The 25,459-nt window shown below is 40.4% G+C and overlaps 1 protein-coding gene across 1 annotated transcript in view; it reads right to left on the bottom strand.

Moving 5' to 3' along the window:
• The window catches only part of NUP133 (nucleoporin 133), a 61,484-nt gene extending 36,929 nt beyond the window's left edge, over window positions 1–24,555 (bottom strand). Inside the window, exons 1-12 of the mRNA XM_066383575.1 lie at window positions 24,285–24,555; window positions 22,591–22,709; window positions 18,435–18,538; window positions 17,130–17,237; window positions 15,384–15,518; window positions 14,582–14,752; window positions 11,632–11,787; window positions 11,252–11,322; window positions 9,095–9,242; window positions 4,032–4,179; window positions 2,921–3,078; window positions 1,096–1,187 (exon numbers count right to left, since the gene is read on the bottom strand). Coding sequence (XP_066239672.1) covers window positions 1,096–1,187; window positions 2,921–3,078; window positions 4,032–4,179; window positions 9,095–9,242; window positions 11,252–11,322; window positions 11,632–11,787; window positions 14,582–14,752; window positions 15,384–15,518; window positions 17,130–17,237; window positions 18,435–18,538; window positions 22,591–22,709; window positions 24,285–24,466 — 1,592 coding nt within the window. The 5' untranslated portion in view covers window positions 24,467–24,555. The remainder of the gene's footprint in view (window positions 1–1,095; window positions 1,188–2,920; window positions 3,079–4,031; window positions 4,180–9,094; window positions 9,243–11,251; window positions 11,323–11,631; window positions 11,788–14,581; window positions 14,753–15,383; window positions 15,519–17,129; window positions 17,238–18,434; window positions 18,539–22,590; window positions 22,710–24,284) is intronic.
• Between the last annotated feature and the right edge of the window lie 904 nt (window positions 24,556–25,459).

A 25,459-nucleotide genomic window follows, 5' to 3' on the forward strand; every position in this document is an offset into this window, starting at 1 on the left:
AGTATAAAGAATTAGACTCTTTGAAATAGGTTGGAGTGATCAGAGGACAAGTAAGGTGACAAGAGCAAGTGCATGGAGGCTTAGTCTCATGCCACTTCTAGAACCGTGTGATGTAAACAAGACTGGGGGGCCTGCCAGATGGGGTGAAGCCACACAAAGCAGAAAGGGTTGACCAGACACAGCCATGAAAATACAAGTCTAGCTGGTAGAGCTGGAAGCTGACCACAGAAGGGACCAGTAAAAGGGTCACCTAGGCCCAACCCAAAACACCCAGATTGCAGAATCATGAGCTATATTAAACAAGCCACTAAGTTCTGTGGTGATTCTGTACACCAAAAACCCAACCAACACGCTAACTCTAATTCCATTATCACACCATAAAACTCTGTGTTTGTCTTGACATTATACATAAAAGATGCCTGCTGCCTGACCAGGCAGTGGCGCAGTGGATAGAGCGTTGGACTGGGATGCAGAGGACCCAGGTTCGAGACCCCGAGGTTGCCAGCTTCAGCACGGGCTCATCTGGCTTAAGCAAAGCTCACCAGCTTGGACCCGAGGTCACTGGCTCGAGCAAGGGGTTACTCCGTCTGCTGAAGGCCCACGGTCAAGGCACATATGAGAAAGCAATCAATGAACTACTAAGGTGTTGCAGCAAAAAACTAATGATTGATTCTTCTCATCTCTCTCCGTTCCTGTCTGTCTGTCCCTATCTGTCCCTCTCTGACTCTCTCTGTCTCTGTAGAAAAAAAAAAAAAATCTTGAAAAAAATAAAAATAGAAATACAACATACCCAAAATAAATTATATATAAAAAAAAATGCCTGCTAGCTGTCCTCATGACACCACTTTTACTGGGGCACCGCCTCCCACTAAGTGGACAGGGTATACTGCACCATGTTTTCCCAGCCTAGCTAGAACCCTCCTGTGACTATCAAGTTCAGAATAACAATTTGTTAAAAGTGCTAAAGTTCAAAAAAACATTTCTCCTTACTGGCATCATTCCCCCAATTTGTTCCTGCCAGTCGACAAATAAGTAGCTTGTCAAATACGTGTTCTCAGAATTAAAATAAGCGACAATTTAAATAACACGTTATACCTGCAGTATTGCAGAAAAGCAGCTTTTAGCAATCTGGTTTTATCTTCCTGGGCTATTGTTTCATTCTTTGTAGAGGTCTCAAAAACCATACTCTGTAAAATAACAAACAATAAGTTAGAGGTGAAGGTACCAGAATATTCTTAATTACTGGACTAAAAACTGGGCCGACCTAAGACAGCAACAACACAGGTATATCAGCTGTTTACCATACTCTCTATGCCAATGGTTCACATATAAAAGACATTAATCGAAACAAGATAAAATGCACCAAACGATCATCCAAAGTCCTAGAGAAAAGGTACATACATTTGAAGGATTATATTGTGAGTAAAATTAATTGGTGATTTCAGCATAAACAACAATTGCTTAATGGGTTTGCTCTTATAAAACTCATCACAATGTTTATTACTATGCATAATGGCTGATTCCAAGCTTAAAGAAGAATCTGAAGAATTTTATTAATTTATTTATATATTTTTTTAAATTTTTTTTTTTTTTTGTGGCACAGAGTAAGAGTCAGAGAGAGGGACAGATAGGGACAGAAAGACAGGAAGGGAGGAAGATGAGAAACATCAATTCTTCGTTGCAGTTCCTTAGCTGTTCATTGATTGATTTCTCATATGTGCCTTGACCGGGGGGCTACAGCAGATGGAGTGACCCCTTGCTCGAGCCAGTGACCTTGCGCTCAAGCTGGTGAGCCTTGCTCAAACCAGATGAGCCCGCGCTCAAGCTGGAGACCTCGGGCTCTTGAACCTGGGTCCTCCACATCCCAGTCTGATGCTCTATCCACTGTGCCACTGCCTGGTCAGGCGAATCTGAAGAATTTTAAAGAAATGGAATAGTGTAAGGCAGCTTCAAGAATCAGAATATTGCAAAATCCACGATTACAGAAGAATTTTAGAAGTTATTTTTTGTTGAAACTGTACCAAATAACTTTAATTTTGAATTATAGAAATAGTCTATATCTTTCATATACTATTCAAATGAAAATTATTCCCAACTCCTATAAATGAATGATAAAAATCTTATAGATGAGTTTTCAAGATTTCAAGATGACAGAAAAATAAAATTTATGGTTTTTACCCCACTCTCCCTCTCAAAAATCAGACCAAAAGAAAAAAAAGCACAACCACCCAAACCTCTGTAACTTGACCCACAATGCATGAAGACAGAAACCAGAAGAAGGAATGGCAAATGACAGAGTGGAGGGGAGACAAGGCCGACCTCAGTCTGTGTGCAGGGACAGGTCCCAATGAGGGTCTGAGGCCAAGGACAGGGAGGGGAAAATATATACCAAGTTCCTAGAGATCTAACTGTGGGGAAGATTGCTGATAGACATCTAGAAAGCTCTGGAGGGTGTGGGGAGAATAAGCCAGTTTAGTAAGCAAACATAAAATAAGCCCCTACACATTCCAAGGATCACATGAAGTTCTCTAATGAAGGAAGTGTAATCAGTATATTACTGAACTCAGTGAACTGTAAAGACTTTTTGTACTGTCACTATAATGTACTGTCACTTATACACGGGATAATAAAGGCAGAGAAAGTCATGTTACCCCAAATTCTTTAGGAAATTGACAGATGTCTAAAATTGGTAAATTAGGATATAACAATATATGCATATTACTTATAAATAAAGACAAAAATACCAGAAGAAACAGCTACAAGACTTTAAAGTAGCTGCTTTTGGCAAAGAAGACAAAGGGGATGAGAGAAATAAGACACCTGCTGTTTTCAACATGGCTCTTTTAAAACTGTCTGACTTTTTAAACATTTGTGGGAAACGATCTGATAAAAATTTAAAAATCATATAAAACCACATTACCTCATTGCTTGGTCCAGCAATTGAAGATGCTAAAGAATCCTCAAGGTCCTCTGCTAACACGGACACATTTTCCCTTGAAGTAATAGACACCAACCCACTGTTTCTAGAGAAAAGGATAGGAACCCCTCCATAGGAGCCAGCTCCTAAAATACTGTCCCCTAAAAGAAAGAAAAATGCACAATTATACAGAACAAAAAAATATGTTCTAAAATCTACCACCGAGCAGAAAATCATATCAATAAATTAAGAACATTTTCTTTTCCTTTATAATATTACTCCTACTTTGAGCTCAGTTCTTTAATCCTCAACCAAGTGTTGAGAACCCATTGCTACTCAAAGTGGCAGATGCTATATCCTTCAACTTTAGGACAATAAAAATCAGCCCTGCAAGACAGCAACAACAAATATAGTAAGCAAAAAAATGAAAATTAGTCATTCTACAAAATTCAAAATAACAGCTTTCATAATCTTGCCCAATTCTGCCTTGATTTACAGAGTAAGGCAGTGGCAGGAGGGGAGGGAGGGAAAGTCTATGCTTGCTTGGTGCCTCACTTGATACCACTCTACCCTCCCCTAGTCAAGGCTCTTGTACTGGGACTAGAAAACCTAAGTTCCATCCTGCTGACTCACCTGGATTCTGTCCTCTCTGCTCAACCCCTTAAGGTAAATATCCTGATTGAACCATTTGTTTGGCTTTTGTTCACTACTGGATGACTCTGCCCCCCCCCCCCCCTCCCCAACTAGTCCAACACCTGAGATTCTTCCTGTCCAGGGGTCTGGAGACACTTAAAGAACAACTCAGAATAAGTCACTCTTACTAACTAGGAATAAGCCATTATAGTACTTGTTAGCATTAGTCTTTTCCTTCTTGGTCTCTTCTGGAGAAAACATTACTATATTTTTTGCCCATAAATGTGACAGTTTGGAAATCCTAGTACCCTTCTGCTTTTTTAGGAGGCTTGTGACTTCAGCTACTCTAAGTGTATGGTACTGAATGTCTCAGTAACACATGGAAGTATCATGTTTGAAACAGCACTTAGGGGAAAAAAAACAAAACACTACTAAGAATGAGTGAGTTCACTAATCTTGCTGTCTAACACTGCTACTATACCTTGTATATTAAAGACAATCTTCTCCTGAGGAAGGGAAAACTTCCCCGTTCCTGTGGAGCACACAAAGACAGCGTTTTCATTGTACAGATAGGCAGTCTGGTTCAAAAAGTCTGGGAGCATCAATCGACACATAATCAACTCTTCAGACTGAAAATTAAATTTAAAATTACATTTAATGAGAACTGAAACAAAAATGCTTGTTTGCATGATTTTATAATTCCCATTTTTGTACCAACACTATCTCATAATAATGATAAATAATTCAATGATTGCTCTTATGAAAATCTAAATACTACCCATGAGATAGATGACTTACAAAATATGACAGAAAAAGTTTATAATAAACATCAATTAGAGAAATTGAGCTGCAAATAACACTGGGGAATCAAATTTTTGTTGCACCCACAAAAACACTTGTTCTTACCTAATTCAAGTGTGCTGATCTCGAATCTGACATTAGTTTTTCTCTGTAAGCTACAGTTCTTTTGCAATTCAAGATTTTAGGTTTTCATCTTATTGTAAAATTTTCAACATTTAGTTTAACATAATGAAGTAGAATGTCTTCTTGGACATCATCTTTGTGAAAATATAATAATTTATATAATGCAGTAAATACACTAATACACTAAAAGATATGATTGCATCAGAATTTGTCTACAATTTCAAAATAGAACATATTAACACACTTATTTTAATCATAAAATCTGCTTATTTAAATTCTATTCAGGCAAAAATTTGCATTTGTATTTCTTGCGTTTGTATACTTGTTGAGGACAATCTCGTCTGATGCTCCAGCAGTAGTCTGCTCATCACTAACAGCTCCAAGATTTTCAGGAAACTTATGAATCCTGATAAGATTCACTTATCAGGAAGTGAATCTTAACACTCATGTTATATCCAATGTCACAGAAAGCCAACAGCATCCTTTGAACCAGAAGTTCATAGTTTTCTGCTTTTTTGTTGCCAAGGAAGTTCTTTGTAACTGCCACAAAAGACTGCCATGCTGCTTTCTCCTCCTTATTCATCTTCCTGGCAAATTCTTCGTCACATATGAGGGTTTGAATTTGAGGTCCATCAAATACACCTACTTTTATCTTCTCAAAAGACAAGGCAGGAAAAGCAGAAATAATATGTTGAAAGCATTCAATTTCTCTATTCAAAGCCTGAACAAACTGCTTCATTTTAAGTCAAGTTTGATGTGAAGTGGGGGAAAAATGATCCTGTCTCGATTAACTACAGTTTCATTCACAATATTTTGCATCCCTACTTCCAGAGCTTCATGTTTCGGCCACTCCTTCTGTGTCCAGTGTTTCTCCCGAGCTTGGCTGTCCCACAAACACAGAAAGCAAGGATACTTTGTGAAACCTCTCTGTTGTCCTAGCAGGAAATTTACCATTTTAAGATTCACACAAATGATCCAGTTATGCTTCTCATACTTCAGAAAGTCGAGGACAATTTTTATGTCATTATAATCTTCTCGCAGATGAGTTGAATAACCAATTGGAACCGCTGCATAAACATTACCGTTGTGTAAAAGAACACATTCAGACTTCGTTTAGAGCTGTAAAGAAATAGTCACCATTCTGTTGGACTGTAAGTGGTAACACCTAGCTGGCTGAGAAGACTATTGATATCATAGTAAACAAAGTGTTTGCCTTCAGAAAAAAAGTCCACAAAAATTTGTTCATGCTTCCTGAAATGGGATACTTTAGCTGACCAGTAAAGTACATTCTTTTCTTGAAGTCTAGAGGGTAATAACTCAGCTGCTTTCTTTGACAGGCCCAAATCTCTTACTAAGTTATTCAATTCGGGTTGGCTAAACTGCTGAGGGGTTAATAATTGCTTGGCATCAGAAGACCCTTCAGATTCTACATCCATTTCCTCATGCATCTTATCAAAATACACTTGATCACCATGTTCACTTTCTTTGTCCTTAGAAGAAATAAAACCATTGAAAACTGGAACTGGGAGTGTCTCAGAGTGTGAGATAGGTCGTATTGCTGAAGGAATATTAGGATATGCGATCATATGCCGTTTTTTCTTGCCGATGCCCTTTGTATGGATCAGACAGAAATAACAGTCACTGCTGTGGTCCTTAGGTTCATGCCAAACCATGGGAATACCAAAAGGCATTTCTTTGTGTTTTCCTTTCGTCCAGTCATGAAGCATTTCCTCACAATTATAACACACAATATGAGGAGCCCAATTCTCGTCTTGATTGCCAAGGAGAACTTGAAAATAGGCAATATATGCACGTGTCACAAATGATGAAATATTGCGCCTTTAACGTTGAAGTGTGTAACAGCGACATATATAACAGAAGGTGTCAGGAGTATTCTTATACTTATGCCTACTCGAAGAAGCCATGATTCAATCTTAACACAAAATAAGAGGATGTTTTTTACATATAATAATTTTTACATTTAAAAACAATTACAATTATGTAAAAGTGATGTCTTTAAAACATTAATTGCCTTGTGGTTATGTTCAATCCAATTAAAGTCGTTGCCCTTTAACTCCAATTTAAAAACCAATGCATGCCATTAACTGTAACAAAAAGAAATTAAAATTGCATAAAAACTAAAGCATGCACCAAAAAAAGAATTACAGATTTGGAATCAGCGATATAGAAATATACAGAAACAGTTCTAAAACCTGATGCAACAGAAAATGAAAAAAAAATTCCCCAGTGCTAATTAGCAAATTTTGAAAACATTTCCATGATCATAAGATTTTAACTAGAAGCCTATTAACAAATGTGAGGAAAACAATTAAAGGACTAATTCCTTATATTACTTATTTTAGAACTAGTAAATACTTTTAATAAATAATCCCTGATAAACATTTTGGTTCTTACTTCACTATCAAGATATCAGGTACAAGAAAACTGAGTTAATTTGTTCATATATAAAATCAGAAGAAGAAACAGAAATAAGACCTAATTACAGTTGACCCTTGAACAACATGGGTTTGAACTGTATGGGTCCCCTTATATGCAAATTTTTCAATAAATAATATTAGAAAATGTTTAGAGATTTCCTTACTACCATGAAGCAATTACATGGATAACACTAGGCTATCATAAAGCAATTATATTGCTGCTTCTTCATTAGCAATGTGTGAATCATTACACCTGCCAATAAATACGATCTTCATGTTATCTTTTTTATGTCTAGTGTTAGCAACATATATAAAAACACCTAGTTTTGTATCATATAAGACAATATTGATATACATACTAACAGAAAGACAATTCATCTTGCAAACAGATGACAAATTTACTACACTAATACATTACAGTACTATGTATTTTCCCTTATAATTTTCTTTCTTGAAGCTTACTTTACTGTAAGAATACAGTATATAATACATGTAATATACAAAATCATGTGTCAATTGACTGTTATCAGTAAGACTTCTGGTAAACAGTAGGTTACTAGCAGTTCGGGTTTTGGAAAGTCAAATTATATGCAGACCTTCATCTGTGGGGGAGAGGGGTCAGCACCCCTAACCCCCACATTGTTCAAAGGACAACTGTAAATAAAATTAAATGTTAAAAATGGTATCACTATTTTCAAGAAGCGATTTATTTACAAATAAAACATTAAAGTGGGATCAAATAATTTTATTTTTCTCCAATTGTATCTTTTTTTTTTAGAGAGAGAAAGAGAGAAGCAACACCTTGTTGCTCCACTTAGTTGCGTCACTGGCTGCTTCACATGTGTGCCCTGTCCGTGGTTTGAACCAGCAACCTCAGGGTTGTTGAGCTGGTGTTCTCAGGGTTGAGTCCTAACTGGGGCTCAAACCAGCGACCTCAGGATTGGTGATCTCAGGCTTGAGTCAGTGACCTTGGCACCCGGGGCAGCACTCTACCTACTGCACCATTGGCCAGGGCACTGCAACTGTATTCTTTATACCTATTTGCACTGTCTGAAAATTTTAACACTGGGTATATTTTTCTTGCATAATCAGACTATATGTTAGTTTATTGAAATAAAAGAACAAATCAGAAGACTTCCTTACAGTATCCAGTTTAACAAGTCATGTTAAGAATAAGGATGTAGGCCCTGGCTGGTTGGCTCAGTGGTAGAGCGTCGGCCTGGCGTGCGGAAGTCCCGGGTTCGATTCCCGGCCAGGGCACACAGGAGAGGTGCCCATCTGCCTCTCCACCCCTCCCCCTCTCCTTCCTCTCTGTCTCTCTCTTCCCCTCCTGCAGCGAGGCTCCATTGGAGCAAAGATGGCCCGGGCACTGGGGATGGCTCCTTGGCCTCTGCCCCAGGCGCTGGAGTGGCTCTGGTCGCGACAGAGCAACACCCCGGAGGGGCAGAGCATCGCCCCCTGGTGGGCGTGCCAGGTGGATCCCGGTCGGGCGCATGCGGGAGTCTGTCTGACTGTCTCCCCGTTTCCAGCTTCAGAAAAATACAAAAATAAATAAATAAAGAAAGAAAGAAAGAAAGAAAGAATAAGGATGTAACAGAATTAGTACTATACAAGGTTAAGTGAAATGAACTTACAGCTGTCATGGCTTTCCCTCAGAACAGCACAGTTACTAAACAATATGTCCAATTGCTATGAAGCAGCTTAATATTAGAGATCTTTAAATTGTTTTGACAATTTACATGAACTTTGATAAGTATATAATGCCTACAAAAATAACTACTTTGAGCAGAAAGGGAATTTATCTGTAATATACAGAACTTAAAATCAAACCCCAATTTCTATCAGGTTTCTTCCTTATTCTTCACTCTGCAGTCCACCATCAGTATTTTCTTTCTACTCAACAACAGAGACATGAGAATCTCTTCATAGAGCTTGATCAGAAGAAACAAACTGCTTGCTGTCAGCTGCTCTGACTCTCATTTCTCTTTAGCTAAGGTTGAGCAAAGGAACAAGTCTGAGATGGCAAATAAAATGCAATGTCTAAAATGTAGCTACTTAAAAATATATCCAAGCAGTGTAGATGATTCTCTCAAAGACTCTGTCTGACCTGGCAATGTTTAGGGAAAGAAAACTCTGTATGTTGTTATCACTTTGGGATTTAACTTACAAAGAGAAAACTTACCTGAAAAGGTGGATTATACTGAGTGACTTCTACAGTTGCTGCATCCGACACTTGGTAGCCATGATCTTCCACTATTATCAGAGAATAATAGACGAGGCATGGGATATCTGCTGGGTGCCACGCTGCTGCCAGAACCAGGAGCCCATCACTAAGCAAGGCAAAGGAAACAGCTACAGTCTCTTTGGAAAAGAGCCTGGCAGTTTCTTATACAGTTAAACACGCACTTACCATCCAACCCAGCAATTCCGCTCCTAGATACTTATCCAAGAGAAATAGAAACTGGTGTTCACACAAAAACTTATATGTACATGTTACATCTTTATTAAAAACTCTTCATGTTTAAAAAACATGAGACTATTTTAGGTGGTAAGGATAATAGGAAGAAAATCACAATTTTGTAGAATCAGTAAAATCTGACAAATTTTTATGTGAGTACCCATAAGGTAATACATTTAAGATTTAAAAAATCTAAACTTGGCCCTGGCTGGTTGACTCAGCGGTAGAGCGTCGGCCTGGCGTGCGGGGGACCCGGGTTCGATTCCCAGCCAGGGCACATAGGAGAAGTGCCCATTTGCTTCTCCAAACCCCCTCCTTCCTCTCTGTATCTCTCTTCCCCTCCCGCAGCCAAGGCTCCATTGGAGCAAAGATGGCCCGGGCGCTGTGGATGGCTCCTTGGCCTCTGCCCCAGGTGCTAGAGTGGCTCTGGTCGCGGCAGAGCGACACCCCGGAGGGGCAGAGCGTCGCCCCTGGTGGGTGTGCTGGGTGGATCCCGGTCGGGCGCATGCGGGAGTCAGTCTGACTGTCTCTCCCCGTTTCCAGCTTCAGAAAAATAAATAAATAAATAAAAATAAAAAATCTAAACTTTACATCTAAAGTAATAATCTAGTAGAAGAACATATAAGCCTATTTCCTGAAAATATAAGCCTGATCCAAAGGAACAACCGATCAAAGGGTATCAACAAGCATTAGGAAGACAAACGCTGTTCTTCAAGAGCAGAAACCCATTCAGAGGCAGGACACCTGTAGGAGTTGCTGACCTTGGAGACATGAGAGTGATGACCGGGTAACCTGGAGTAAAGGTGGGGAGGAAGGTCAAGGAGAAGGAGTGCTGAGTCTCACAGCCTCACAAGAATCTTGTTGGCATGATGACAGTGGGGACAGCAGCCCTGGGTCTGACCCAACAGAGCAATTCCTAAGCATGTTTCTCTTCTCTGTTCTCAAACCATGTCTCCATTCTGAATATGGTGTGAAAATGTCTGCACCTGTGTGCACAGTGAGCTGTGTCCAGCTGCAGTTCTAAACTTCTGAAAGTCCAGTAAAAATAATGAAAACTGGTAAACTTGTATTTAATTAAAGTGCTTATGGAAATTAAATATATACTAATTATTTGTACTCCTTTGATAGTTTCAAACTATAGAGAAGGATCCTGACAGCCTGAGAAAGAAGAATTACATAAACTGCAATATGCTTCCAAAAACCCAGTAGATTTGCTTCATTAAAGTAAATTACTCTAAAACAAATAAAAACAGCCACTAACTTCTGGTAAGTTGTGTCTTAAAGGATTACAAATCATACATTTGCAATCATTATGAACTTCCTCACAGAGACCATGCAACAAATGGTTAAGTTCCGCATCACCCTTGGGTTTAAAGCTAAGGAATAACGTGGGATAAATTAGCTTTATCAGGCTACTTACAGCATTGTTTCTAAGAGGAAATTCACTCTGAGCACATACCATGGTTGAGCATGAACTTGTCCTGCTAAGAGAAAACCTCAGCCTGTCCTTCCTTTACTCAATAAAGCCAAAAACACAGCTTCCTAAGGTTCCTTTAGTAACAACGAGGGCTGGAGAAGTGGGCCCAGCATGTCCGCCTGAGGAGAAAGATGACGTATGAGCCTCACAGCAGTGGGAACGGCCTCTCTTAGCAGAGAAAGAGAATCTAGTTGGGAGAGCAGACAAGACACATCTCTAACTAGGATAGATGGCTGGAGGCTGAGATGCCTTCTCTCTCTTAAATAAACTAGCACCACTTAGTAAGGCATAATAGTATAAAATTAGCATTAGAAGAAGATACAGCAAGATTGCTCAGCATTTCATAATAAACATCACTTAGTTTTCCAAACACCTATATTCTTTATGACAAATTAACTGCTTACCAGTTTTGCTTCAAATCCAAATACCGAATGTTGACCCCTTCTTTAATAGCTTCATAGTTACTTTCAGATCCCTATATGAAAATATCAATAATGTAAGTATAGGAATCATTTACTTCCACCTTTGTATCCCCAGCACCTACTAAAGTGCCTCATCAACAGTGATGCAGTAACTGAGTGAATAGTGTGCGCATTTTAAAAATTATAAGGTAATCAGTGAATTACAATATTTCTAGAGATTGAATACCCAGTTTCTGTTTATCTGATGGCTAAAGATTATATGTTTGTATACTACATTAAAATGTTATGAATAAAACAACTAAATGAACAAGTATTCCCATCCAACCATAACTGAATTAGAGATGAATATTATTGTTCCTTACCCAAATAGCATCAGTAATGTTTTCTTTCAGGGCTCGATTTATATCCCAACTATACACTTGTTTTTCTGAAGACTCATCTAGTTCCCATTTATTGATGTTTGAACTTGTCAGGCTGTAAAAGCTTGCTCTTCCTCTATCCCAAAGGACACTTGAAAGCTGTATGGAGAGAAGAAAAACTGAAGTCTGTAGATTAAGTTAAACGTCAACAAACTATATTTCTGAAATTCAAATTTCATCTATTTTATAATTTGATTAGTATTCCTAGGAGAACTCTTTATTTAGGGTTCAAAGAAAGAACTGATCCTGAAACAGGCCTGGAAAGCAAGGTAGGACTTCCACAGGCAGAAGGCCCACCAAGAGCAGGGCTCGGAGGCAGGAGAAAGTAAAGGGTCTTCAGAGAACTAGTAGACTGAAATGTAGACTATAACTAGAAAAAAGGCAAAAATGAGGCTCAAATGAAAAAGTGGGAACACGCAGCAGAGTCCTGAATGTGAGTCTGTAAACCTAGTAAGCAAGGGAGAGATGGCCAGTGGCTTCTGAGCACCGAGCTGTCAAAGCAAATGAATGCGGCAGGGATGGGTGTAGTTACTTACATATGGCTATGTTATCTGCCTTTTAAGCTCCTGCTTGCTCATGAAGTATAGATTGTTTTTTTAAGTTGGGTACACAGGAATGACTTTGTTTTTGTCACAAAAACTTTACTGTTTGCATTTGGTCCAATGCATGGGAGAAGGCTCTTGGGTGGTTAAAAGGATGCCTAGTGGTTTCAGGGAGAGGTAAAAGGCAGACGCTAGGGGAATACAAGAGGCCCCTCAAATGTCTCTGGGCTCCAAAAGCTCATAGTCATGCTTCAGGGTGAGCCTTTTGATTAGACACTAGCCCGGCCCATTCTGGGGGCCGGCCAACCTAGAGGTGAATCAGGCGGGTGCCCGTCTTCTTGATAAGTTTCACCTCCTCATCTGAGAAGTGGTTATCCAGGGGGTCACAGAGCTGAGGATCTGTGCGGGGAGAACCCAGGGCCGTAGTCCCAACAGGGCCTGGGCCAGGTTCTTCTCCATGCGCATGGAGGCTTCCATGGCGTCCCGAGTTTTCGTCCATGCTCATCTTAGGAAGGCTTCTGCGCCTCCTGGAAGAGAACGCAGACACCGCACTGGTTTTGCACCTTAAAGAGACACTGGGTGGTCTCGCACGTCTCCTCAGCCAACTTGTGGAAGAAGCGGCTCCTGCCCTCCAGATTGTCACGGTAGAAACAGAAGCCCAGAGAGAGGTAGGTGTGGAGCCCACAGACACAGGGTGATAGGTGGTTGATGGGACCTCCACTTGGGTGAAATCATTCTGACGAATCTGGGAGCTCATGGTTCAGCAATAAGGAGTTAATTAAGGCTGGCCTTGGAGACCAAGGAGAGCTGAGGTGTTTCCGAAGATAACAACTGTAAAGAGGTTAGAGGGTGGTCGGAGGCTGGAAAAAGGGGTGTTCTCGGGTCTGTTCTATCAAAACACTATTGAAACAAGAGACAGATCTGGGGAACTGCCAAGGACACTGCCTATATATGAGTGTTTTGAATGAAAACTCTAATTGTGTCCAATTCTGCACTGTGACTCTGGCCACTAATAGCCTAGAAGAGCCACCAGTGAGTAAACTGGACTGGCACCAAGAACTTAGGGGTAATTGACCAGGAGTGTAGATTAGGACAGAACAATGGAAGCAGAAAGATCGGGGTGAAAATGAGATATGACAGAAGTCAAACGCAGACTACTTGGTAAATAACTAACATGCTACAAAAGGAGAGACACCCCCCCCAAAACCAAGGTTTTATCCCTGGGTCACTGAAAAAAATGACAGTGCCATTAAAAGAAACAGCCAGGTCAAAAGACAAATTAGCCCGATCAGGTGGTGGTGCAGTGGATAGAGCATCGGACTGGGATGCGGAGGACCCAGGTTCGAGACCCCGAGGTCGCCAGCTTGAGCACGGGCTCATCTGGTTTGAGCAAAGCTCACCAGCTTGGACCCAAGGTCACTGGCTCGAGCGAGGGGTCACTCGGTCTGCTGTAGCCCCCTGGTCAAGGCACAGATGAGAAAGCAGTCAATGAACTAAGGTGTCCCAACGAAAAACAAATGATTGATGCTTCTCATCTCTCTCCGTTCCTGTCTGTCTGTCCTTGTCTATCTCTCTCTCTGACTCTCTCTGTCTCTGTAAAAAAAAAAAAAGACTAATTTTGTAGGTCAATGTGTAGTCAGCAGCAGAGAAGCAAGAATATGAGCGGTTTGCTTTCAGACAAGTGTTAGGTTCAAGACTCTTCAAGGAAGCAGAGGAACACAGCAAGCTGAAATCAGAGGGGAACAGCACAGTGAGAAAATGTCCTTTCAATTCAAACAGGACTAGGCATGACTCTGCTACTACAGTTTGCAACCTTAGGCAATTTACTTGGTCTCTGAAGCCATCTCTTCATTGGCAAATTGGAGAGAAAGTGCTTTATATTATAGAGCGCCATAAAATTTACACATGATAACAGATATGGAGCCCCTAACAGACAGCAGACGCTCTTTAACTGTCGGCAGCCATCATCCTCCCTTCACTACTGTGGAGCTCGAGGGCGCCCAGCTGCACAGAGAGCTGAGGTCATGGGAGTGGAGAACACACTTTTGGTTAAGTTTAGAAAGCAAAATTAGTCTTGAACACGTGCACTTTTACATAAGTTTTCATTTAAAGAATGCACTCATAAGATACCGGTAATCTGTGTGCCTTAAGAATATTCACATTCCAGGGTATGTGAGGGGGTTAGCAGAAACTCATTTGGTTATCGTAATAAAAACGTTTCATTGAAAAGATTCAAGGTTTTACTTCACATGCACTACTGTTCATATGGAGGCAACACCAACTTCATAGGAAACGTCCAATTTACTGATTTCACTAAGAAACAAACTTATAAAACAAAGTTATCTACTTACTATGAGATCACTGCTAGGAGATAAAATTCCCAAAAGAGAAGAAACCTTCCTGCCAATTCCTGAAAGCACGCCCTGTCCTTGAGGCAGGATGCGCTGATGCATCTTCCCTGAACTCTCAGGGGTCAGCCGGACCAGCTGGCTCCCGGATGAGGACAGAATAAAACTTCCTCCCTGGGGACAGATATTGTGAAATTAGGTCAGTTAAGCATCTAAGACTAACATAAAGAAAATTAACACAAAATGCTTTGATGCACTGAAAAATCATCTATACCTTAAAACAAATCTAAATGAATAAAAAAAGGAACAATGTTATTAAAATAATTTACTTATGAGTCCATTCACTTACTATTACTAATTTAATCTAGAAAGACTTGTTGCAGTTTTTTAACTGCATTTTCCCCCCTGATTTTCAAATTACAGGTTCACCAGGTTGTAGGTTCAACAAATCAAACATCAGATTTTATTTCTTTGGTAAACCTGTAGAGTATACATTAGCAAACCATTCTTCACAGTGTCTAAGGTTCTAGGTTCTAAGTCCCTCCTGGAAAATGTTCCTGAAAGAAATAAATGCCACTCCCTACTATACTATCCAGTATTGATATTTCAGAGCCCTATGAGAAGGGCTATCCTTTTTCTAACTATTCAAATCATGGCCCCTTACATCCTTCTTGAAGTTCTGATCCCTCCCTGGCCTGTATAATCTGTTCAAAACCCTGCATTTGTAGTCATTCAAATCCCACTTCCAAACCACATCACAGATCACAGCTTTCCAATAAACATAAAAAGACATCCATCAACACACCTGCACTGCTGTTAGGAAACTGCAAGTCTTACCACCTCCCAAATCTACGACAGTCTCTGTGTAGGTGTCTTCACCAGCAAGGCTTGGCCAGTAGCGAATGGACCCTTCTGTGGTGGCAACCATGACCGCAACAGACTGGAAACAAGATTGTAACACTCAGCAATTACAATAAAAAAAAAGGACCCAATAACTGGGAGTCTGATGAAACTGATAGTAAAATAATGGGACAATTTACTGTTTGATTAAGAAAAATGAAAACTCCATTTTATATTTTAAAAATTATCATCCAGTAAAATTGACTTTTTTCTTTTGCTGTACAGTTGTAGGAATTTTAACACATGTATAGACTCATGTTTCTGTTTAATCCTGAATGAAAGCTTTATTAAAGACATTTATCTTATATGTATAGAATCACGTTAACTACCACCACACAATAAGAATACAGAATAGTTCCATGAGCCCCCAAATTCCCTACACCAATTTCTTTATAGTCACACTCTTCTCTATCCTAACCCCTGGCAACCAGTTTCCATCATTATAGTCTCATCTTTCCCAGGATGTTAAACAAATGAAATAATATACATAGAACTAAACTTTGACACTCACTGGCTTATGCCATTGGCATAATGTATTTGAGATTCATCCAGATCACTGCATGTGTCAACAGCTCATTCCTTTTTACTGCTGTATAGTATTCCATTCTATGGTTGAACCAGTTTGTTTATCCATTCAATTGCTAAAGGACATTTGGGTTGTTTCCATCTTTGCCTATCACAAATAAAGCTGCTATGACATTTATGTATTGTTTTTGTGTGAATGTAAGTTTAACTGCTTTAAGGCAAATAGCCAGGAATGGATTGTTAGGTCACAGTGAAAATCAAGTGGCTATACCATTTTTGAATTCCTACCAGCAATGTATGAGTTCCAGCTGCTCCACATCCTTATCAGCACTTAGTAGTGTCAGTACTTTTTATTTTAGCCATGTAATTGCTGTGTAGTAGTATTTCATTGTTGTTCTGATTTACATTTCCCTAATAGCTAATGATGTGAACATCTCCTCACGTGCTTATCTGACATCCTTATAGCCTCTTTAGTAACTGTTCAGGCCCTATGCTGTTTTTAAATTACATTGTTTCCTTATTAAGCTTCACAGTTCTTTTTATGCTCTGGATATAGGTCTTTTGCTGGATATTTGATTTACAATTATTTTCTCCCAGTCTATAGCCTGTCTCTTCATTTTCTTGTCAGTATCTTTGGCAGGGCCACGTTTTTAATTCTGATGAAGTTCAAGTCATCCATTTTTCTCTTTATGAATCATGCTCTTTGGTGATTTCCAGGAACTCTTCTAATCCTACGTCTTAGTGATTTTCTCCTACAAGTTTTAAAGTTTTACGTTTTACATTTAGGTCTATGATCCATTTTCAGTTAATCTTTGTATAAAGTATGAGGTTTAGGAGAAAATTCATGTTTTTGCATAAGGATCATCAATGGTTCCCAACACCATTTACTGAAAAGACTATTCTTATTCCACTGAATTGCTCTTGCACCTCTGTCAGAGATCAAGGGGCCACCTCTGTGTGGTTTTCTGTTTGTTCTGGTCCACTGCCTTATGTGTCTGTCTCTTTACCAATACCAGTGTCTTAACTCCAACAAAGGTATGTCTCAGAATTAGGACAAATTATCCTTCCAACTTTAGAATTACCTTATTTGAAAATAAATTATTCAATAAGCACTTAAGTCACCTACCTGAGTAGAATGTACTTCCCCTGAGGTGGTAGAGTGAGAGAGAGCCACCAAATCAGCCCTCCACTGGAAGTCACTGGGCGGCAGCTGAAGTTCTTTGCAAACAGATAACTGCAGGACAAAACCAGATAAAACACCTTTCACATCAAACCCAGTGTTTCTAACATGCATCTGACTTCACTATTTCCTTTCTCTGCATATCATTTTGATTCATTGCTGGAAATACCATTTTACAAATAATCTTTCTTCTCACAGTTTTTGATCAAGTTTTCACCATGGGTTTCAGTAATTTTAAAACAAAGGCTCATAAGAGATAGAAATCAGAAAATCTAAGAGCCAGACCAGACCAAGAATATCACCTAGTCCAATCTCATCATGCCCCCCAGGACTTCTCCCTCAACTATGCTTCTAACTACAAACACAATTTACTAGGCAGCAATAGAGGCCAGTAGACAGGAAATATTAGGTAAGCAGGAGACCTGAGTTCCAATACAACAATGGCCTGGTGAATAATATAAGTGATGCAAGAGAGCATGCCTGATCTGGAACAGACAGAAAAAGAGGTTGCTCAGGCTAAGTTACTAGACATACAAATGAACACACAAATGACAACCTCTGTGTGAGAAATGGACAACTGAAAGTTAAACTAGCAGTTGTAAAATTGGTATCACTTTTTCCTATTTTATTAAGCATCATTCAGTTGATTCAGTAAAACACAGTCCTACCTTCTTAGAAATAAACAAACTGTGGCCTTGGCCAGTTGGCTCAGTGATAGAGCATTGGCCCCGCATGTGGATGTCCCAGGTTCGATTCCTGGTCAAGGCACACAGGAGAAGTAACAATCTGTTTCTCCACCCCTCCTTCTCCTCCTTCTCTCCCTCTTTCCCTCCTGCAGCCAGTGGCTCAATTGGCTCAAGTGAGACCCTGGGCAATGAGGATAGCTCTACTGGAGCGTATCACCTTTGGTGCTAAAAATAGCTCAGTACTTGAGCATCAGCCACAAAAGGGAATTAACAGGTAGATTCTGGTTGGGGTGCATGCAAGAGTCTGCCTGTCTCCCCTCTTCTCACCTTAAAAAAAATTTAATATGAACCTTGTTCAAAAACTATTAAAGGGGAGAAACTTTCTTCCTAATATTCAAATGTGTGTGCATGCTCACTATTTCATATCACTGTGAAAGTACAATTGATAATGCTTGAGTAAATTCAGATTACTTCCTCCAACAACTCTAAAAATATAGGGTAAATATTAAGAGCCAATTGGTTCCCCTCTCTGCTAACTCTTTTTATCTCTCCAAAGAGACATTACCTTAGAAATAGGTGCCAGAGAAATCTTCCAAACAATAAGTTTGTCTCTGCAGACCAGACAAGCCCATCCACCTTCATCTATTTGAACAGACAGCTGATCACCATCTAAACAAAAACATGAGGCACACAGTTAACAGTATAGGAATAAAAGCAATTGTTAAAATTTGCTTATACAAAAATAAAAATTGCTTATACCAAAATCTTCTTTATTGCCACATTCTTCTCCAAAAAAATTACCAATCACAAAATGTCGGGAGCCAATCAACGACTGCTGGCTGACAAGGTCACAGCAGGAGAAGACCCACAACTGCTGGCTGACAAGGTCATAGCAGGAGAAGACCCACAACTGCTGGCTGACAAGGTCACAGCAGAAGAAGATCAAAAACTGCTGATTGACAAAGTCACAGAAGAGAAGACCAACGGCTGCTGGTTGACAGAGTCACCGCAGTGAAGACCAATGGCTGCGGGTTGACAAAGTCACCGCAAAGGAAAGGCACAACGATACTTCCCCCTTTGACCTTTTTAAATTAATCTGGCCTTATATCCCCCCTTTTTCTGGGTGTGTGCTATTATTTGTGGCACAGGGATAATAGTACCGTGCTTTCCCTGTAGATTTGTAGTAATTTCTTTGGAAATAAGACAGAAGGTGTAAGTTCCACAGAAAAGCCTGTAAGCCCCTTGAACTGGGCTCATAAATATAAGAGGCTGGCCATACTATCTCTCATAAAGGGTTAAGTTTGTAGGAGAATTTCTTCTTATTAATCATGTTAGAAAGAATAAAGTTAGAACTTAACTAGTGTATGAATATAGTAAATGAATAAAGTTTAACTAGACATTAGAATCTTAGGTAAAGTGTAGTGAAGTGGCCTGTTGCGTGGCCTTGGATGGGAGCGCAGTCGGCAAGAAAAGAATGTTTTGCTAAGAGACTTGTTTTATGACTAAAGGCAGTTGCTGGGCTTTCTCAGTGAGACATTCTCATGAGATTTATATACTTTCCAGGGTTTTTCGTTCAGATAATAAAGAGAAATATGGGGGGATCCATAGAAACAATAGCAATTAATGCCTTCTGATATTATGTTGCTACTAAGCTATCTTGCAGGTGCACTCTATATATCTTTAAGCAAAAGTTACTCTTGATGTTATGACAATTTCTTAATAAGCAAGCCTTTTGAAGTCTTGTGAGAAAAATTAGGACACTGCATGAACTCAAGGCCATTTGCCTGAGCAAGCGGTGGTCCTTTGCTAATCCTTAATGATTTCGTCTGTTAATCTCTCTCTGCCCCTTGACTCCCAACAACAGTAAAGTTGAGTTATTAGTTAGTACTAATCCTTTAAAAGCTTTTACCAATGTTGTTATCGCTATTCAAGTTATTTTGTAGTTGTACTTTGAATGATTTGCCACCTGATTTGTAGTTTATAGATATAAATTAACTGTTATCTGGAAACATGTAAACATAGTGAAACAGAAGCAATGATTAATACCATATAATTGTAACTTGGTGTGTGTGTATAAAAAAGGAGCTGTACTAGCATTTGGGAGAGATGCCTGGCAGTAAATGCTAACTAGAGAATAAAGAGAAAGAAAAGAATTCGGCGCTCTCACTCGATTTTCGCCGACGCCGTCTCCTCCTGTGGGACCCCTGGATCCCCCCCGGGGCTGGACCCCGGCAACAAAATAAATTAATTCACAATAAAAATACACTTGAATATAATTTAAGAGTTATTACCATCCAAAACAAGAGATCTATTTAACAATTTAGAAATTTATCTAAATATTCAATATATTGTGCTTTGGTTTAATGTTTCTTAATTTTTGTTATGACCAGATATCTTTCTTTCTGTAATACTTAATAATATTCATAACTTTATTTTCATAAAGCAACAAAATAATAAATCTCATTAAAAACACAAAATATTTCAAGGAAAAATCATGTTCCTTCAAAAAAACATGATTTTCAAATAAGACCTCCCTGAAAGTATGATTAATTACTTCATTATATAGAGACATAAAGGGTTACATTCTGTATTAAGTGGTAAAAATGAAATTAGCATATGCTTTCTTAAGCACTGGAGATAAACCTCCATAAACATGTTAACAGTCCTGGAAATTTAATCTGACCTTTACTCATGGCTGAAAGGCAGGGTAAAGAGGCAAAATAAAAGGAATCAACACCCTGGCTGGTTGGCTCAGCAGTCGAGTGTTGGGCCAGCTTGTGGAAGTCCCAGGTTTAATTCCCGGCCAGGGCACACAGGAGAAGCGCCCATCTGCTTCTCCACCCTTCCCCATCTCCTTTCTCTCGATCTCTCTCGTCCCCTCCCGCAGCCAAGGCTCCATTGGAGCAAAGTTGCTCCTGATGCTGAGGACGGCTCCATGGCCTCCACCTCAGGTGCTAGAATGGCTCCAATTGCGGAAGAGCAACACCCCAGATGGGCAAAGCATCGCCCCCTGGTGAGATGCCAGGTGGATCCCGGTTCGGCACATTCGGGAGTCTATCTGTCTGCTTCCCCGCCCCATTCTCACTTGGAGTAGAGAGGAGGAATCGATAACACACAAGCTAAAATATCAAATTATGCCCAGGCTAAGTGTGCTTTTGGCTAAAGTGAAATATCTGCTCAGTAGTGTTTTTGTTTTTGTTTTTTCCTGAAAGCACTATATATACTGGTGAGCCCTTGGCAGGTTTTCATATGGGGAAGAGTTCCTCAAGTTCACACATCCTCGTTTCTAGAGACTCTTGTACTATTTGTAACATTACCTGACGCACGAATATGTTAAACTATTTTAACATATGACATATACAATATATATTGTTAGAGGGGGAAATACATGTGATATGTATATATAAACAATGCATGTAGGGGTCAGCAGAATTGTAGCTATCTGTGGACAACTGTACCTAAAGCTCCCAAGGACTTCCAGTCCAGATGTTCAAGTTCAAGTTGACAAGAAATATTCCTCCTTCTAGAATGGAGCACTTTAAATTTTTCTGTCATTTACAGTATGAAATACATTTTATATCATAGTATGAAATACATTCACACATGATTTAAATAAAACAAAAGTTACTTAATATGTTATGAGATGTACTCTGATATTCTGCAATTTTATTTCATTTTATTAAAAAATGCTGTTTATAAACCACTAAACTGATTTCAATTACCCAGTTTGCAAAATAACATTCCAGAAAATTACAAAGATCTAGAATTGAATTCTTAATAAAAATGACTTAAGCAGATCACTGAGGATGCTCTTAACTTTGCTCATCCAGTAACCCAGACCCTCATCCTAATGTAGCCTTTCTGAAGCTTGTGTTGACTGCATCTTGCAAATGCCCACTCTACTTCTCTGCCAACAGATTCTTCCAAAGGTACACCACATAAGAGCATGAATTTACACAAAGAGTCTCTGTGAAACTGCATAGGACCCAGAAATGAATGTAAGACTTGGTTTTACTGCTTTCTTAAACCCAGTAACACAAGGCTCTAGTTTTTGGGGTTTTTATTTCAAAGCTCAATTTTATATACTCGATCAACTTTTGAAATTGGACTGAGTTTTGCATACACAGTACTTACAGCCATTAAAGATTTAATTTGTGCCAGTGTGAACTCATTCTGCTTCTCTAACTTATATTTCTTTTTTTGTTTTTTGTATTTTTCCAAAGTGAGAAGCGGGGAGGCAGACAGACTCCCGCATGTGCCTGACCAGGATCCACCCAGCAAGCCCACTAGGGGGCGATGCTCTACCCATTTGGGCAGCTGCTCTGTTGCAACTGGAGCCATTCTAGCGCCTGAGGCAGATGGAGGCCATGGAACCATCCTCAGCACCCAGGCCAACTTTTGCTCCATTGGAGCCTTGGCTGCAGGAGGGGAAGAGAGAGATCGAGAGAAAGGAAAGGGGGAAGGGTGGAGAAGCAGACGGTAGCTTCTATGTGCCCTGACCAGGAATCGAACCTGGGACTTCCACACACTGGGCTAATGCTCTACCGCTGAGCCAACTGGCCAGGGCCTATATTTCTTAATGACAGTGAAAAACTAAATAGATTACCTCTTTCTCCCTATTTAGGTAGAGGTATATCAGAGAAAGCACAAATGTGAATATACCTGCTAGAACCAGGCTTCATTTGAATTGCTAATAGGGGCAAATGGAAAATGACACCCACCTTCAGTCAATGTTAAGGCTTCCATTACTTTAACAGGAAGAGACGATCCAAACGTTTTCACATCATAGTTCATAGCCTCAGTTATGGAGTGATGTGGTAACATTCGTGTAGGTGTTCCTCTAAAAAAACAGAGACCCCATTATTCACCATAACTTAAATTTTCCGTTATCCTAATTTTTATGTCTGTATTTTCCCAACAAAGAACTTTGATAAATAAGAAATATGAAATGGAACAGTGAAAATTCCTCCTGTATTCAGGACTTTTCATTTTAAAAGACTGACAGGATTTAGAAAAACTTGGCCTCAGACTCTTAAACTCTAGTTTTTAGATGCATGCACCATTAAGTTAACAATCTATAACTTTGCTTTCTTAGCTGTGAAATAAGAAGGTTGGACTAGCCCACTGTTTTTCAAATTGTGGGTAATTCTGAGTCTCCATTAACATTTTTGAAAACAAAATAGAATATAAAATAAGAGTTTATCACATGCTATGGTCAAAAAAGTTTTACAAGCTTTGTATTAGATTATCTTTAACCTCTTGTCCACTAGAATTATAAGGATCTATCAGATCTGTATAATCAAGTGAGAAATGAAATGTGTCAAGAGCATCTGCTGTTATCTGGTCTTCAATGCAGCAGATACAGCAGTGGAAACTATATTTTCTTCTCACTTTCATTTTTTTTTTTTTTTTTTTTTTTTGTATTTTTCTGAAGCTGGAAACAGGGAGAGACAGTCAGACAGACTCCCGCATGCGCCCGGCCAGGATCCACCCGGCACGCCCACCAGGGAGCGACGCTCTGCCCACCAGGGGGCGTCGCTCTGTTGCTACCAGAGCCACTCCAGTGCCTGGGGCAGAGGCCAAGGAGCCATCCCCAGCGCCCGGGCCATCTTTGCTCCAATGGAGCCTTGGCTGCGGGAGGGGAAGAGAGAGAGACAGAGAGGAAGGAGGGGAGGGGGGTGGAGAAGCAAATGGGCACCTCTCCTATGTGCCCTGGCCGGGAATCGAACCCGGGTCCCCCGCACGCCGGGACGACGCTCTACCGCTGAGCCAACTGGCCAGGGCCCTCACTTTCATTTTAACATTCAAAAAAATAATGTAAAGTTACCAGTTTAAAGGTTATCATATATGGGTTACAGGAAAAGACGCAAATACAGAGTGGTCACGAGTTTGTTTACCGATAGAGTATTACCACAAAGTTTTTCTTTAAATGATCATCAGAAGGTAAGAAGAAATTTTTAAAAAATACATTAAATAAAGTACGCCTTTTATTCTGTCTCTTCCCATTCCCACCACCGCTTTATATATGTGTCGTGGCATTTCATACTGACTCCTTTGGCCTTAGTGAAGCAGGCTCAGGGCAGATACTATTATTGCCATTTCACAGAAGAGCCATGAGTAACTTATACCAGATCACCGGGGTAGTAAGAGGGAGGGAGGTAACCACTGATTCAAATCCAGTTTGTTCTTCACCTCCATACAAAGGTAATTCCATGGAAAGTGCAAAGTGAAGACAGTTAATGAATTAAAATGATGCTGAAATGCCCGCAAGGGTAGCGAAAGTCTATTTTCCCAACACCTTGGCATTTGCCTCCTCTGCCTCAGATTCCGGCGTCTTCTGGAAACACTAACCTATCAGACCTGCCGAATCCCGTAAGCCTGTGAGTCACCAAACCAACCGGGGACGATCACTCACCGCGAGCTGAGCGAGCTGCGCAGGCCGACCGGAGAGAAGAGCACCGGGGAGCTGACCGCTGACCCTAGGGCCAGACTCTTCCTATTTGCTGTCCGCGGCGTGGAGCCCGGCCCGACTCCGCCCACTGGGGCCCTTCGGGTTCCAGGCCCCTGGGTCCGCGGAGAGGAGACCGCCGGGAACATGACGGGAAAGCTACAGAGAGGGGTCGCGGGTTCCGGCCCGTGGAACAAAAGACCCGGCCGCGCGCGGAGCTTGAACAACCGAGGGGCGGGAGGGCGCGCGGTAAATACGTCAGAGCCTAGCGCCGCGGGGCGTGGCCGGGGAGGTGGGGATAGAAAGCGGGCGCGTGGGGATGACGGCAAGGCATAGCGCGGATCCGCAGGCTAGGTGGGAGCTGTGCACCTAGGATGGTGCCAGGGGTCTGGTGTTGGCCCCGGCCCAGAGCGGCAGCAGTTCAGGACTTACGGGGGAAGTGAAACTAGAGAGTTGGATGCCATTCTTTAGGAATGAGGAAGATATTCATCCCTAGTACAATCCATGGAGTTCAGCTCTCCTAGAATGGGTTGTGAGTGGAAGTGAAGATATTCAGGACAGATGCCTAGGGACAGCAAGAGTGGTTTATGACTCCGCATTGTCCTACCATTTCCTAGTGGCTGCCATTTCCTTATTTAGTTTTTTTATATCTTATTTTATCCATTGCAATTGCTTACGCTAGAAGTCTAGGAGAAGGGATAGAGTAGGCAATGGCTCTCACGCTTAAGCATCACCCAGAGGGTTAAGCTGTCCTCAAAATGTCTCAGACCTACTGGGTAGGTCGGGGGCTGAGATTCGAAAATTTGCTTTTTTAACAAGTTCCTAGGTGTTGTAGTGCTGCTATCTGGGGACCACATTATGATCACCGCTGGTGTAGTAACTGAGACACTATGGGTTTAAATGGGACTTGCTTCAAATCCCACCTCTTCTATTTGCTGTATGTGTCTGTTAAATTACTGGTAGTACCCACTTTTGAGAAATAGGTAATATGTTACAGATATGAACATCTACAGATATATTAACATTTTGTAGATGTTCAAAAACACAAACATAATAAGCAAACAGACTAAAGAAAAAATATTTCCAATAAAATAGTTCTCTTTAAAAATCAATATGAGAAAGCAAACTACCTTAATAGAAAA

This window comes from Saccopteryx leptura, chromosome 1 (assembly GCF_036850995.1).
Source record: "Saccopteryx leptura isolate mSacLep1 chromosome 1, mSacLep1_pri_phased_curated, whole genome shotgun sequence".
NCBI lineage: Eukaryota > Metazoa > Chordata > Mammalia > Chiroptera > Emballonuridae > Saccopteryx > Saccopteryx leptura.